Consider the following 13,798-nt stretch of genomic DNA (forward strand, 5'->3'; position numbering starts at 1 on the left):
TAAGGAGAGAAAGCCTCAATAGCAAAAGAAGTTGTCTCAAAGTGCTGTATCAAAGCACATAAAGAAAGATAAGTGGAAGTTCTCTTTTCTGATGAGAGCAAATTGTGCATCTCATCTCGAGTCTGCAGGAAGAATGAAGCACACAATCCAAGATGCTTGAAGTCTAGTGTGAAGTTTCCACAGTCTGATGATTTGGGAGCCATGTCTTCTGCTGGTGTTGGTCCACTGTGCTTTATTAAGTCCAGAGTCAGTGCAACCGTTTACCAGGAGATTTCATGCTTCCTTCAGCAGACAAGCTTTATGGAAATGCTGATATCATTTTCCAGCAGGACTTGGCACCTGCCGACACTGCCTTAAGTATCACAACCTGGTTCAATGACCATCAGATTACTGTGCTTGATTGGCCGGCAAACTCGCCTGACCTGAACTCCAGAGTTTATCTATGGGGCACTGCCAAAAGAAAGATGAGAGAGATGAGACCAAACAATGCAGAAGGAGCTATTGAAGCATCCTGGTCTTCCATAACACCTCAGCTGTGCCACAGGCTGACAGCATCCATGCCACGCCGCATTAAGGCAATAATAAGTAAAAGGGGCCCAAACCAAGTACTAAGCACATATGCATGATTATACTTTTCAGAGGGCTGACATTTCTCTTTTTTATTTCAGGTAAATTTTCATTTTAAGTTTTAATAAGCTGGAAGCCATAATCATCAAAATTATAACACGTGATTTTGCATGCAATGAGTCTATATCATATTTCACATTTTAAGTTGTATTGCAGAAATAAATGAACTTTTTTGCAATATTCAAATGTCCGGAGTTTCACCTGTAGATGTTTCTGTACCTGCTGTTCTGACAGCGAGCACAAAGCCTGACAATTCTTGGTGATGTGGCGACGAGGCAGAGGTCAGGCATATGGACATAACAGGTCTGTCTGAGTAACCACAGCTAAAAAAAACACCATGTCAACAGGAGCGGCGAGCAATATGAGCATGGCATGCAGTTAAGCAGCTGCTGAAACATTTATCTTTAATCAATAAATATACCTTTGGACATCGGCTACTTGAGTGTGTGATGCAGCCATTTTATTTGTATTGAATCAAATTACCTGAGAGGTGGTCTAAGTAGTACTTGTTTTACAGAGTTCCTGAGAGATTTAGGAATAGGCAGCGACAGTTGTAAAATAAATAAATAAAAATATCGTTATCAGCAGCACTCTCCAGTGCTGTGCAGGTTTTTACTGAGAAGGATTTACCCATTACTAAAAGTCTAGGTCAGAAGGTCTACGCGAACAATCAACTCAGCAGATACAATGCTTGGAATCACAACCAACCCATTGCTTAGTGGTTATCATCGGTTTAAACAGACAGGAGATGCACATGAGTGGACCTTGGACTGAAGCCAGCCGTTCCAATCTGACCTGGTTTTACACTCCACAGCTGCTGCCAAACACAGACCCAATCTCTCTCTTTCAGTCTGTCTATCAAACAAAAACAGGCAGGGACCCGGGATGCACCACACACTGACCGACCGAGTTTAGGGACACACGGCATGTGGGTAGTTAAGCCTGGGAATAAGTTACGGTCACACTTGGTCAAGCCCAACAAGCTTCCAGTCATTCTGAGGCTGTTTAATACAATTCTACCCAATACCATACTTACAGAAAAAGACGCTAACTCGCTAAGCATCCAAAGTTTGCCCATATCATCTAGAACAGTAACATTGCAGGACATGTGATTTTGTACTTCCTTTACAGTAGTTAACTTACTTGACATCATTTCCAGTTGTTTGATTAAACTTTGTGTCCCGCATCTGGCCCAAAATCACATCGTTGGGCCCCTTAAATTTAACTTTGATACAGCCCCCCTTGATTTAACCATTGGGGCAGCAGCGCTTCTATAAACACAGAAGACTGAAAAGCAGCTGGGACCAAAGGAGAACTCATTCACCCTATCAGAAGGTTTCACTAGTCACAGAAACCAAAGCTACAACCCATAAGATCAGCACAACCAGCATCTAGCAAAAAAACACTGAACAAAAATACAGTCCATATATGGGTGTTCATTACAGAGCAAATACAGCCAAAATAAGGAGATGCTGGAGGTGAATCTGAACTGACACGGTTGCATGATTTGTGATGTGGACAAAACTATTTTGCAGGATATAGTCGAGGATTACAAGAAAAAAAAAACTTCTAACTAAACTAAAATTATGATCTGTCATAGGATACCACTTCATGTTAAGTGCAACACCAATGTTTAAAAATAAAATAAACAATTGCCCTGATCAGGCAGAATCAACATGATGCACCGCTCATGCCCAGTGACACATTGGTGCTGAATAACTTCATAAAACACTGATTTGCCTGTATGTGGCTTCAGTCTGTAGTGCTGTAGTGGGAGGTCTTTTGTTGTGGGAGATATTCATAACTATGAGTGAACAGCCATACAATCACAATTTTCCACAGGGCCCATTAAACATTAACTAATCAACAAGATAAATGAATAATCACGAGAAAGCGATGAGACATCCTTTCAAGTGCGTAATCATTCATTCAGCCCTTGAACATCATACCTCCAAAAAGCACTGCGGCTCAGTCTACTAGTAACTTCATAATAATGGAGTCCAGTGCGTACCCCGCAAAGTGGGACAAATTTGCTTTACAAAGTATTTCATGGCGGATTATTGAACATTGGCAGTTATCGCTTCCTTTGTTGTGCCCTTATAGTGTCTAGTGGTATGTGATGGACTACACTTCACCGGCAGCATTATTACTGTACTGTTGTGGGCAGCAGTAGCTAAGCTAATCAAATTAGCTGCTGTTAGCCTTGGAGCTAGCGATCGCTCATTGCATTGTGCTAGCGTTATGCTAATCTTAGGCTAACGTTAGCATTTAGCCTAGCCGCAGTCATCAGTGACAGAGGGCGGACAGATACAGCAATGCACTCATCAGCTCATCCCGTTTGGTATTAATGGTGCACTATAAATCACTTAGGCATATCAATAATGTCATAGTCGCTCATGTATGAAGGTCTAAGCAGACACGCATCTTTATAATTAGCTTAAAGCTGTAAGCTGCTGGACCGAGCAAAAAGCAGCGCTGTGAGCCCTGACGGCTGCGGGAACTGAGGAGGCACGGCGGGCTGAGCTGTTCTGCTCAGTGCCGTGAAGATGGATATTGCGCGGACACATCCCGCGCGACACCTGATCATCAACATCTGTGTGATATGGAAATCTTCGGGCTCAATAGAAAGTTATTGTTTAGAAATGCATTATCTTGCCTGTAACGGAGAATTGTGATCTGTCGTGTCCTCTCTTCTGCAGCTCTTCCCCCTCCTGCTCCAAAATGGCGCCAATATGAGTAGCTCCAGCGCTGCTCCAGTGCCCATCGGGGCAGCATCCACCTGTGAGGACACAGCGCCATCTACAGGCAAAATATGCATCTGTCTTATGTCTATTTACCCACTTGTTATAACTGTCAGGCTATGGATCATAACGGGATACAGCTAATAAATTAATACATTTTCTTCAGTAGATTCGGTACAACGAAAAAGAGCACAGGAACTTCAATCAAATCTCTTCACTCAAATGCTTTTTGGTCAGAAAAAGGTATGAAAGGCATTATTTTAGACAAGTCTACATCTGGCTGCTATAACTTTTATAGTTTTGATGGTAGTAAGACTAATGGTTGTCTTTCGTCGTCTTCTTCTGTAGCATATAAAAAATGCTGAAATGCCCCCTCTCTTTCTGTAGGGGGCGCTCCAACACAGTGTTTAGGGGAGACCGAGATAGACACTCGCTCCTGTTTTCAATAAGGCAATCAGCTGTCGCCCTGTCAGTGTGGCCACAGATAAATGGGCACAGGGCGAACTGGTTCTGGTTTCATGGCTCCAGGATGGAGGGGTTCCTGTCCACGTTTCCACCCTTCGGCTTCTGCGGGGTTCCGGGTCCCGGCAGCGGTTGGTGCAAAAGAGAGGGCCGTCTCATGACCCCCCATGGCCTAAACTATCTGGATCTGTGCAAGGCCCTCCTGTCCCAGACCAGCCCCACAGTCCTCCCACAGCTCAAAAGGGCCAACACTAGAGAGTGTGGCGTGCAGGTGAATGCGAAAGTGCATAAACTTATCCAATGCTCACTAGGCCCAAAGACCCTGTTCTCCAGGGAGGGAGAGGGACCACTGTCCCCCAAATCTCCCCAAAGCCCGGCTGTGTTCCTGGCGGACGGCACTCCCCCTGTCGGCCACCTGCGCTTCCTGCGGCCTGTGTCCATCTACTCTCCAGTGTTTGACCGTCGGATCTTTGTCAAAAAGCTTAGTGTGGGGGATGACAGCGAGCTGGACTCCTCACCGCAGGAGGACAGCGTGGAGAGCGCTGAGAGCACGGCCAATGACCCGGACACCAGCTTCCATTTGGCCTCAAAAAGCTCCGGTTTACAGGTGCGTGTGTTTACGTCACAGTACTTACATTTCTGTACATTTTAGATCTATTCCATGAGGTAAAAAATCAAGATCTGTACAGGCTTTGACTCAATAGTAGTAATAATAATAATGATAATAATAATGATAATGATAATGATAATGATAATGCATCGGTTTTATATAGCGCTTTTCTGGACACTTACAGACACTTTACATTGCATTATTGATTCATTACATACCTGGTGGTGGTAAGTTGTTATTGTAGCCACAGCTGCCCTGGGGTAGACTGATGGAAGCAAGGCAACCAGTCTGCGCCATCGGCCCCTCCGACTACCACCAACCACTCACTCACACATTTGCTTGATTTCCCTATGATGCCAAACAGTCTCCCATCCTAGTACCGACCAGGCCCTTCCTGCTTAGCTTCCAAGGTCTGACAGGATTGAGCGTAGCAAAGACGGTATGGCAACCTTGAAGCCAGTCATTAGTGACAGACTGTCCAAGACGGAACAATGGGTCATTCGGAGATCACTGTCATTAACCAATATTAATATTGACAATATTTTTGGTTTCAGTTTCTTGAGCAGAGGTATGGTTTTTTCCACTGTAAAAAGTGCAACATCCGGTGGGAGAGTGCTTTTGTGTGGTGCATCTCTGGAACCAGTAAGGTATGGTCATGTGATGAGTCTCATTATTTATTTTTTCTTCTGTAAAGCTGTGAATAACTTAAGTCTCATTATTAGGTGTATTTCAAGCAGCTCTGCAGGAAGTGCCAGGTTGGATTTAATCCATACAGGGTGGAGTCCATCCTCTGCAGGGTAAATGGGCACTCTAAAGATCTGCACCTCTGCTGGCATGAACTCATAATCCTTATGTTGTTGCTTTGTAGGGCTGCTCTCAGACGTCCTGCACCTGTGAGAAGAAACAAAGGCACATCAACATGAAGAGGCCCCATCGTCAGGACCTGTGCTGTCGCTGTAAAGGCATGAAGCTCTCCTGTGACGCCACTTACAGCTTCAAATACATTGTCTAAAAATGATGGGACACAAGTCCCAGCTCTGAACACTGAAAGACACTTTAATCCAGGCTGAGGACGCGTCGCTCTTCTCGGCACTCGCTGCAGATGGAAGTTGCCTCCACTAATGGACCAAAGTGATTCAATTATTCCCCAACCAGCGAGTAGCTGAATCCGCCAGGTTTTTTATTAGATGCAACTTCGCAGTGCAACTTTTTCCCTAAATATCCTGGTAAACATGACACTATTTTTGTAAAAAGCAAAAAAAAAGTTAATAAAATAAATAAATAAAAATTGCATCTAAAATGAGTGTATTGGTGGGTTTCACATTACTCTAAACAACAAATGGGGCCCTGTCTCCACAGCAGGCCCTCAGCCACTCACATACGTACGAATTAAATCCTTAAAAAGTCTCAGCCCGAAACCCAGTAATGAAATATATCCTACAATTCAATAGGATAACAAAAGCTCATCTTAAACATGAGTACGTTTTTCTGAAATGATTAACCCATCTGACATTGCTACAACGTGAAAAAGAAATTAAGCCATTAAGACAAATTTCATTCAAGTTGTATAGCTTTGATATGTCTTTACTTAGACACAGATGTGTACAGAGCATCAACTCAAAACAACTTCACAAAGGCTGTAAAAGTATTTACAAGGTGAAAAAACAACTACAGTCTTCATCTAAAAAGCTTTAAAAATGTGCAATTTCAGATTTTGGCATGCACACACATTCTCCAACACACAAGAAAACTCATACCTGGAGCTCACAGCTCCCTTCAGTACCAGCATACAAACTATCTTTCAGATAAAATGTTTTGTAATAAATAGTCCGAACACTCCATACAGTACACTGAAGATGCATGCATGGCAGTTTGAGTTGAACAGTGGAAAACTCAAATGGGCGATTTATGGCTGTTAGGTTATAAATAAGAACAGTTTAATACAGCAAAAAGACATTAAACTGCTAGAAGGTAGTTACAGAAACAGCTGACTGCAGTGATAAGTGTGGCTTCAGTAGCACTGTTTTGAACACAAAGTGCTGAATGTCAGCATTTCCCTTAATGTGGATGTACACACCACACGTATGCTACAATGAGTGCCCATGATAATACAGAGACAGGAGTGGGTACATGCACAGTCCTCTCGGCATGTGAACTCCATGTTACAGTGAGTCATTTACAGTGTCACTAATGATGATGCTACAACAAAGGACCGCACAAACAACATGATTCATCACTTACAGTAGTTGAAGACGGCTGGTTTATCGATTTGCAATACAGTATAAACAGCATTTAGAAATCGGCCCAATCGCCTGTACTGCTTTTATCAAACCATTCTTTCAGTCTGTGCAGTGTTTGCAGGAAGCAGATCTCTTTCAGTAGAAAGTGTTCGGCTGGGTCATGCATTGCACACATTCCTCCAACTGAGGTCCTATTAAAACAGTAGTGGGAGGGATGGGATACTTCCAGCCTTTTTCTTTTCGGTCTCTCTTATTAACAACGAAATCAGTAATAAATTCAGTTTAAACATTATTTCAAATAGCAAAGTCCATTTAGTGCAATCTCAAAATCTACATGGTAGCTTCTTTACCATGTCTTTGTCTTCTTGCGATCCTTATAGCAATTTGTAAAAGTTCTCTTCCTGGGACGCAGAATCGGCATGTCAGCCAAAAAGTCTTGTGCACAAAGTTGCTCATTAATGACTACCGTTAGCTGTACATTGTTCAGGTCATAAGTTAAGTTAATATATTACTATTTGTTTGTCCATAGCAGCAGTGACTTACATACTGCAGAAGATCCATTTCAAGTTATAAAGTCTACAATTGGTTTCAAGATCATTATGTCTGTACATCAGAAGGTTTAGTTTTCAGGAGCCCCCCTGCTTTTAACAGAGGCAGTGCAGCGTTGCCCACTTTCTCCAGGTAACGAGACAACGGCGTTGCTGCGTCGCCAAAAGAGGAGCAACAACATCCCCAAGCGGCAGAGGCCAGATCCCCCGGAGGAGCAGTGGGACAGGGGGGAAGGGGTGGAGGAGCAGGTAGGAGAGAAGATGAGCGGACGGGACATTGAGTTTGGACGTTTTCATGCGGAGGAGACGGGTGCTTGTAGGGCGAGCGGGGAAAGTGTGGTAGATGGGATCCTTGTGGAGGGGTGTAGTTATCTGGATTCGTGATAAGAGTTGGTTCAGAGGCGACGGTGGGTAAAGATGGGAACGGCGATGTAAAATGTCTCCCCGGGTTTAAATTGAAAAGCGGCGAACTGTGAGAAGAGTGTCCTCTGAATTGATGCCTCTTGTTTGGACGGTTCCTGCCCATTTCTCGAGGTAAAGTGAAATAAAGTTCTTCCTGGGCGGTCGGGCAGTGGTGTGGTGTTGTGAATAGATTCGGAGGTCTGGGGAAATCGAGCAGAGATGAGTCAGAAGCAACCGATGATGCAGATGAAGAGGAACATGAAGGGTGTGTGTCTAAAACCGATCCTTTTGGGACGGTTGTATCTGTCTGAAAGTCCGGAGACGGGACAGAAGACACGTAGGAGGAGGAAGAGGCCACGTATTCGGATGTTGGGATCCTCCTGTATGACCAAGCTGAACTGTCGGCTGGTCTGAGTGGGCGGTGGGATATGGTAGAGTCCTGGGATGCAGTGGGGGGGTGTCTAAAGGAGGGTCTGGCGGCGAGGGGGGGCTCCTGAGGTCCTGTCAGAGGCTTGTCCCGGAGGCGCTGGAGTCGGGGAGGTAGGTTGTGACCACACGGTACCCCTGGGCGCGGCGAATCATGTCCCTGATCTCCCCGTTCAGTTCCAGGAGTTTGGAGCAGATCAGGCTGAGGTCCTGACGAGACCCGACCAGAGCGATGGTCCCGGTCTGGCCCAGGGTCTGGTGCCGGAAATACACATTCAGGAGGGTCTGCACCTCACTCTCAGAGCTGCCTCCGAACACACCGTTAGGCCACTGCCTCCTGCAAAACACCAAAGAGGTATTGAACTTTAATGTGCATGTTAGCATTTTTAGAGCCAATTTTACTGTTGGGGCAGACAGCATGAAGTCAATACAAATCGATGCCTGTAATCACTACATTATCTGCAACAATTTTCGGTCATTTATTTTTATTGTCATTATCATTTTATGATTTATAATTGAAGTATAATTGCTGTATACATTTTCTTCTAAAGTCCTATATCCTGTGCACTACCCACCTGCATTCCTGAATGTAGCGCACGGCCTTCGTGAACTCGTGGTTCTTAAGGCACTCGAGGATGGCCTGCACCGCAGCCTCAGACGTGGGGAAGTTGGGGACGACCATGGCTGCGACTGCACTGCTGTGAGCGTGAGCGTGAGACAGCAGCTTGTGCTCCAGGTCACTGGCCACTGCCGCCTCAGCTGCCTGCAGGCTGCCCCTCAACTCTGTCAGCTCCCGCGACATGTTCAACAGCTGCCAATGAGAGGAGGAGAGAGGGACAGGGCGGGTGGCAGAAAGAGAACTTTTTAGTTCAGTGCTTCTCAGCGAGGGTATTGGGACCAATTTTAGTTGATCACAGGCTTTTTCAAAAAAAAATACTGTTGGTAAATTATTAGAGTTTGTTATAGTCAGTCAAAAATATTCAATGCTCGAACCAGCAGAACTCTGTGAACTAAGAACATACTGCTTTTTTGATATTGCATATTATACCAGAGTCAAACTGCAACATGTTTTTTACTATGAGCTGAAATTAATATAATTTGGGTCAAGGCTTGTGATGATACAGTGGTGGGACAAGGCTGGGTCCTGAAAACCGTGAAATTGCAGTGCTAGTTGTTGTTGTTTCTTAAAGCAGTACTAAGTAACTCATGCTCCTAGAGGCCATAAGCGGCACTGCAGGTGTCGTAGCATGTTGCATTTTTTTACTCATTAATTGTCCCTGAGAGTAAATACTACGCTGACAGAAAAGACAAAGGGAGAGAGGGATATTGTACATCAAATTACACAACCGAGATATTTTTTTCACTTAAACTTGGCTGTAAATACTGTTTAAGTGGAGCTAGACCTCAGTTGGCTTTGCCCGTTAGCCTGTTAGCTTCTTCTTCGTGATTCCATTAGCGTGTATTGGGGCCTCCGACCCCGTGCAGGCAAAGCTGCAATTGTGGTTTTCTGGCCAGAGACACCAGGGGGAGATGAAAGACCTCCAATCATCCTATTAACACTTTACTCCCAGATGGACTATGAAAAGGATTTTTTTTTTTAGATAAACAATTTACTTATTACTGCTTTAATTTAAACAATGTTTTAGGATATCCTCCAATTTACCGAGTGTGTCTCAGTGCACATATTCCTCAGTATTATTTATAGTTATCTTTAATATAAGTTGTAATCAGTCTAACCTCGGGCACAGTGCTGATGGCGTGGACTTGACCGATGAGTGAACAGTACGACTGAAACAGCAGCAGCAGCTGAAAGTGCAGCTTGTACAGTCTCTGACAGAGTTCCAGTTGCTAAATAAGAGAGAAAACAACAGGTTTTAGATTCAAAAGGCACAATACAAGCAGAAATATGACATCACATTTTTCAATCTGCACACTGCATGCAAAAAGAAAGTCGTTTTATTAAAGAGAATTTAGTTGAAGAGACTTACTGCAAGAGACTCCATTTGCTAGAGCGAGAGCATGTTAGGGGCGTCAGAGTGAGGTGAGAGGAAGACACAGCGTCAAACACATGCAGCAACAGGGTCAGAGTCAACCCCAGAAATGAGTATAAACCCAGTAGCGTTGTACTCAAACACACTGCGTATACTACTACTTCACAAGAAATGTTCAAACAGACAGAGCACTCTTCAAAAACATGCACAAACTCAACAACCAGGATTTGATTGTAAAGGTGTCTATAATGTACAGAACAAATTTTCAATAAAAGGCTGGATAGATTATTGTGGATTTTAAAGGAATGGTTGTATGGACTAGTAATGATGCAACAGATGATCTTGCAAACCTTAGCAAAGTGATGCTTGTATTGTCTAACCTTGGGGAATTTTACATATTTCTTAGACGTAAACCAAGTTATTTTATGATCATTAATGCTCAATTCAGAATCATTGATCATCATAAAGGTTCATAAAAGTCTTTTTGTCCCTGTACCAAAGCAACCATTCATTAAAAATCCCAAATACTGCTTTATACTGCTTCATTTTTTAGGGTTTTCTTTTTTATTTCCCTGTACCTTCTCCTCTGAGTCTCCAGGCTGGCAGGTGACCACATTCTCCCCCGGGCACCTGGGAAATGTGTCTTTACAGTTCCTCAGCCACTGAAAATGATATGTATTTATTCAGTATTTTAACACACATATAATAAGTAGCAACGTTGAATATTGATCTCCTGAAACATTACCGAAACAGCCGCATCCTCTTTGTTGTTGTATGTGTCCAAATACTCCTGCAGCTCCAGGGCACTAAACTTTATCTTCTCAAGTAGGCCGTAAGACATTATCTAAAGCAAAAACGATTCATTAGGACTATTTGAAATATTGTTTATTTCATTGCCACGTATTCACTCACAGTGTCGGCGTCCACGTAGATGGTGGGACAGTCGGAGCAGGTGGTGAGCATTTGGGAGGATCTGAGGAACTTAGACCCGATCCCTCTGAGTCCTTCCCCGAGGTACGTCGCCACATCGGTCGTCAGGGTGCAGAACTTTCCCTGGAGGTTCTGTTCACAATGAGGTATGGGGTATTTAGTGGTAATGAAAGTAGCAGAAATGTCATAAAATGAGGACCCTTTGTTTTGTGCCATTTAAAATAATGTATGTGTCTTTGAAACACTTCCACTACGTGCACGCTGTTGCACTTTCACAGGTGTTTTGCTGGTCTAACCTTGAAGAGCGATGAGAAGACTTGAAAAGTGTAGACGGCGCAGGACCCGTCGGAGTCGGTGACGAGCTGGTTGATGTGGCAGCGCCAGGCCTCCTCCGCGTCGTCGCACACCGTGGGCTGAAAGGCAGCCAGGATCGCTGAGAAGAACGGAGACGGGGGAGGAGGGAAGCCCAAGTCCTCCAGATCATCCACGTCATCACGAAGACTGTAGAGAGAGATACAGCAAGAGAATACAGTCAATAAGACAGAAAAGGGATCATGCATGATACTTAAATTACACTCCTTTCTTCCAAAGCTGTTCACAAGGAATACTTTTTATTTCTACCTGGGCAGACAGTTTGGGTCTAGAAAGTCCAGCGGCGGTTGGCAGTAGTCGCGGTTGAAGCGCCGGCCCAGTCTGGGGATCGGGTCCGGGGCCTGTCCCGGCAGGTCCAAGGTGAAGCTCTCCCCACAGTCTGAACCCGGGGGCACATCGTTGGCACTCAGCGACAGCTCATCGTCCTGCGCCTGTGTGTCCTCGTCTTCCCCACAGCCCCTCCCCTAAAAACAGACGAGTGGGGTCAGGGGAAAACGCTCAAAGTGTCTTCACCACATAGTTAGTTCAGACATTAAGCCCTTACATGCAGCACACTGTGGATGTCATGTAGTCCCCCCTGTCCCGGCGTGGTGGCGTTGAGCGACTGAGGGTCCGCAGATGTATCGTAGGATGTGGACAAAGAGTCAGTGTGATTAGTCTCTTCAGATGGAGAGGGATTTGTCTGTGAAAGAAAAAAAATCATTATCTTCAAGCTTATTCACCTCTGCAATCACTCAGTGAGACCTCTCCACCTTTGAGTAGCTGAATTAAGAGCAGAAGTGGCCAATTTATCTTGAAAATAAAGACCTGCACTAATTGATTTCCCCACAGCAGCATGTGTCAAAGTTGTATTGATTGAACACTTAGAGGTCTTTTATTGAGCTTTCTTCAGACTTTCACAACGACTATAGACACATTGGCATTGATATTTTTTCATAGACCAACATTAAAAATGTATATGTCTTATACCCATAGGGCTCAAGATGTTTTAACCTCCTCCTGGTGTTACAAAACAAGTGAGCAGGTGGAAATATGACATGTGAAAGTTTGGACTTCTTACACTGAAGCTACATGGATTTCTTTGTATGAGAGATACTGTATATCAGAGGCTGGGCAGGTGTTTTGAGCGTATGAGAGAGGGACGAAATATGCAGGATGAGTGAAACTAAACACAGATAAACGTTATAAGCCGAGTAAAAAAAAAAAAAAAAGATTGATTTTGCATGATATAGGCCCTTTCAAAGCACTTACGAGTTGGGAGTGAGAGAGGCTTTGGCTGGTAGAGGTCTCCTCTTCCTCTGACGATTCATCCGTGTCGTGGGGGTCCTCGTGGCCCAAACTGGGAGTGCTGCCCGAATGTTGACTCTCCTCCAATAGGTCCCCGAGCTCAGTGCTGTCCAGGGACCTCCGCCGCACGCCCCAGTTAAAGTTATCCATGCTCTCGCCCTGTAGAGAGGACACAGACACGCAAAATTGCAGACAATGGGGAACACTACAGGAGGAATTCAGTTATGGCTGTGTTAAACTGCGCTTCCGTCAGGGCACCGCCAGGGTTGTTTGTGATTGAATTTATTTCCAAATTCAAAGCCAACTTTGAAAAGACATGACCGAAATATTTACATCAAAATCTTTTAATTGGTTCTTGTTATAAAAACACCATCTATGGTCATTAAACATTAAAACCTTGGGGATACCCTGTTAAGATGATAAATGGTTGCTAAGTGTCTACTGACAAGCACAAGATGCACAATTGTTATTTAAGGCATGAAATTATGCTCTAGAGGCTATTAAAATGTACAATGTATCAGTATAGTATACACAGAAAGATATCTGTATAGCCAGAAAAATATTTGTAGCTATGAAACCAAGCCATAAGAATACATGAGGAGTAATAAATATATATTAAAAGAAAAAAAAATGTAATTGAATAAATAAACAAAAGAAAAGGAAGCCAGCATCACCACAGAGCTGATAAAAGCTAGTGAGCGAGCTCAGAGTGGGGGGCCTTACCTGCAGCTCCTGAGGCAGCGAGGGGGAGAGAAGAGAGACACAGGGTTACAGAGGCACGAGAGTCGGGACAGACAATCAAGTGAGGATTATTTCGTGTTTCAATTCGTAACAAATACATCTTACCATACAGCTTTTGCAAATAAAATAAATAATAATCCACAAATGTCTGAATGTAAAACTGCTTTCTTCCAAGTATCTCACCTCTCCATCCTCCAGCTCCACGTCCAGGAAGTCGAAGTCTCTGAAGACCCTGAACTGCTGCTCGCTGGCGGTGTCGTCCAGCGTGTCCTCCCTGGTGCCCCCCTCTTCTGAGGACACCCCGCTCTCCCGCACCTCCATCATGTCCAGGTCTCCGCACGACGAGAAGATCACCTGAGACACACGAGGGAGTTGAAGCGGCAAAGCGGGAAAGTATGCTGTATTTAAATAACGAAATGGT

At 44.2% G+C, this 13,798-nt stretch overlaps 3 protein-coding genes across 3 annotated transcripts in view; 1 reads left to right on the forward strand and 2 right to left on the reverse strand.

Annotated features, from left to right (window-relative positions):
- The window catches only part of pds5b (PDS5 cohesin associated factor B), a 32,314-nt gene extending 28,919 nt beyond the window's left edge, over positions 1-3,395 (reverse strand). The window contains exon 1 of the mRNA XM_079566193.1: positions 3,284-3,395. The gene's annotated coding sequence lies outside the window, so the exon portion shown is untranslated. The remainder of the gene's footprint in view (positions 1-3,283) is intronic.
- A 443-nt stretch (positions 3,396-3,838) lies between these two features.
- zar1l (zygote arrest 1-like) lies at positions 3,839-5,667 on the forward strand. The gene is made up of 4 exons (XM_079565817.1): positions 3,839-4,437; positions 4,995-5,087; positions 5,163-5,237; positions 5,309-5,667. The coding sequence occupies exons 1-4, from the start codon at positions 3,898-3,900 to the stop codon at positions 5,450-5,452; spliced, it is 852 nt and encodes a 283-aa protein (XP_079421943.1). The 5' UTR covers positions 3,839-3,897; the 3' UTR covers positions 5,453-5,667.
- A 1,275-nt stretch (positions 5,668-6,942) lies between these two features.
- The window catches only part of fryb (furry homolog b), a 42,455-nt gene continuing 35,599 nt past the window's right edge, over positions 6,943-13,798 (reverse strand). Inside the window, exons 54-64 of the mRNA XM_079566292.1 lie at positions 13,552-13,731; positions 12,601-12,795; positions 11,894-12,031; positions 11,599-11,813; positions 11,274-11,478; positions 10,960-11,109; positions 10,793-10,891; positions 10,626-10,709; positions 9,794-9,904; positions 8,632-8,867; positions 6,943-8,393 (exon numbers count right to left, since the gene is read on the reverse strand). Coding sequence (XP_079422418.1) covers positions 8,135-8,393; positions 8,632-8,867; positions 9,794-9,904; positions 10,626-10,709; positions 10,793-10,891; positions 10,960-11,109; positions 11,274-11,478; positions 11,599-11,813; positions 11,894-12,031; positions 12,601-12,795; positions 13,552-13,731 — 1,872 coding nt within the window. The 3' untranslated portion in view covers positions 6,943-8,134. The remainder of the gene's footprint in view (positions 8,394-8,631; positions 8,868-9,793; positions 9,905-10,625; positions 10,710-10,792; positions 10,892-10,959; positions 11,110-11,273; positions 11,479-11,598; positions 11,814-11,893; positions 12,032-12,600; positions 12,796-13,551; positions 13,732-13,798) is intronic.

The sequence above is a fragment of the Gobius niger genome, assembly GCF_951799975.1.
Source record: "Gobius niger genome assembly, chromosome: 11".
In the NCBI taxonomy this organism is placed as follows: Eukaryota; Metazoa; Chordata; class Actinopteri; order Gobiiformes; family Gobiidae; genus Gobius; species Gobius niger.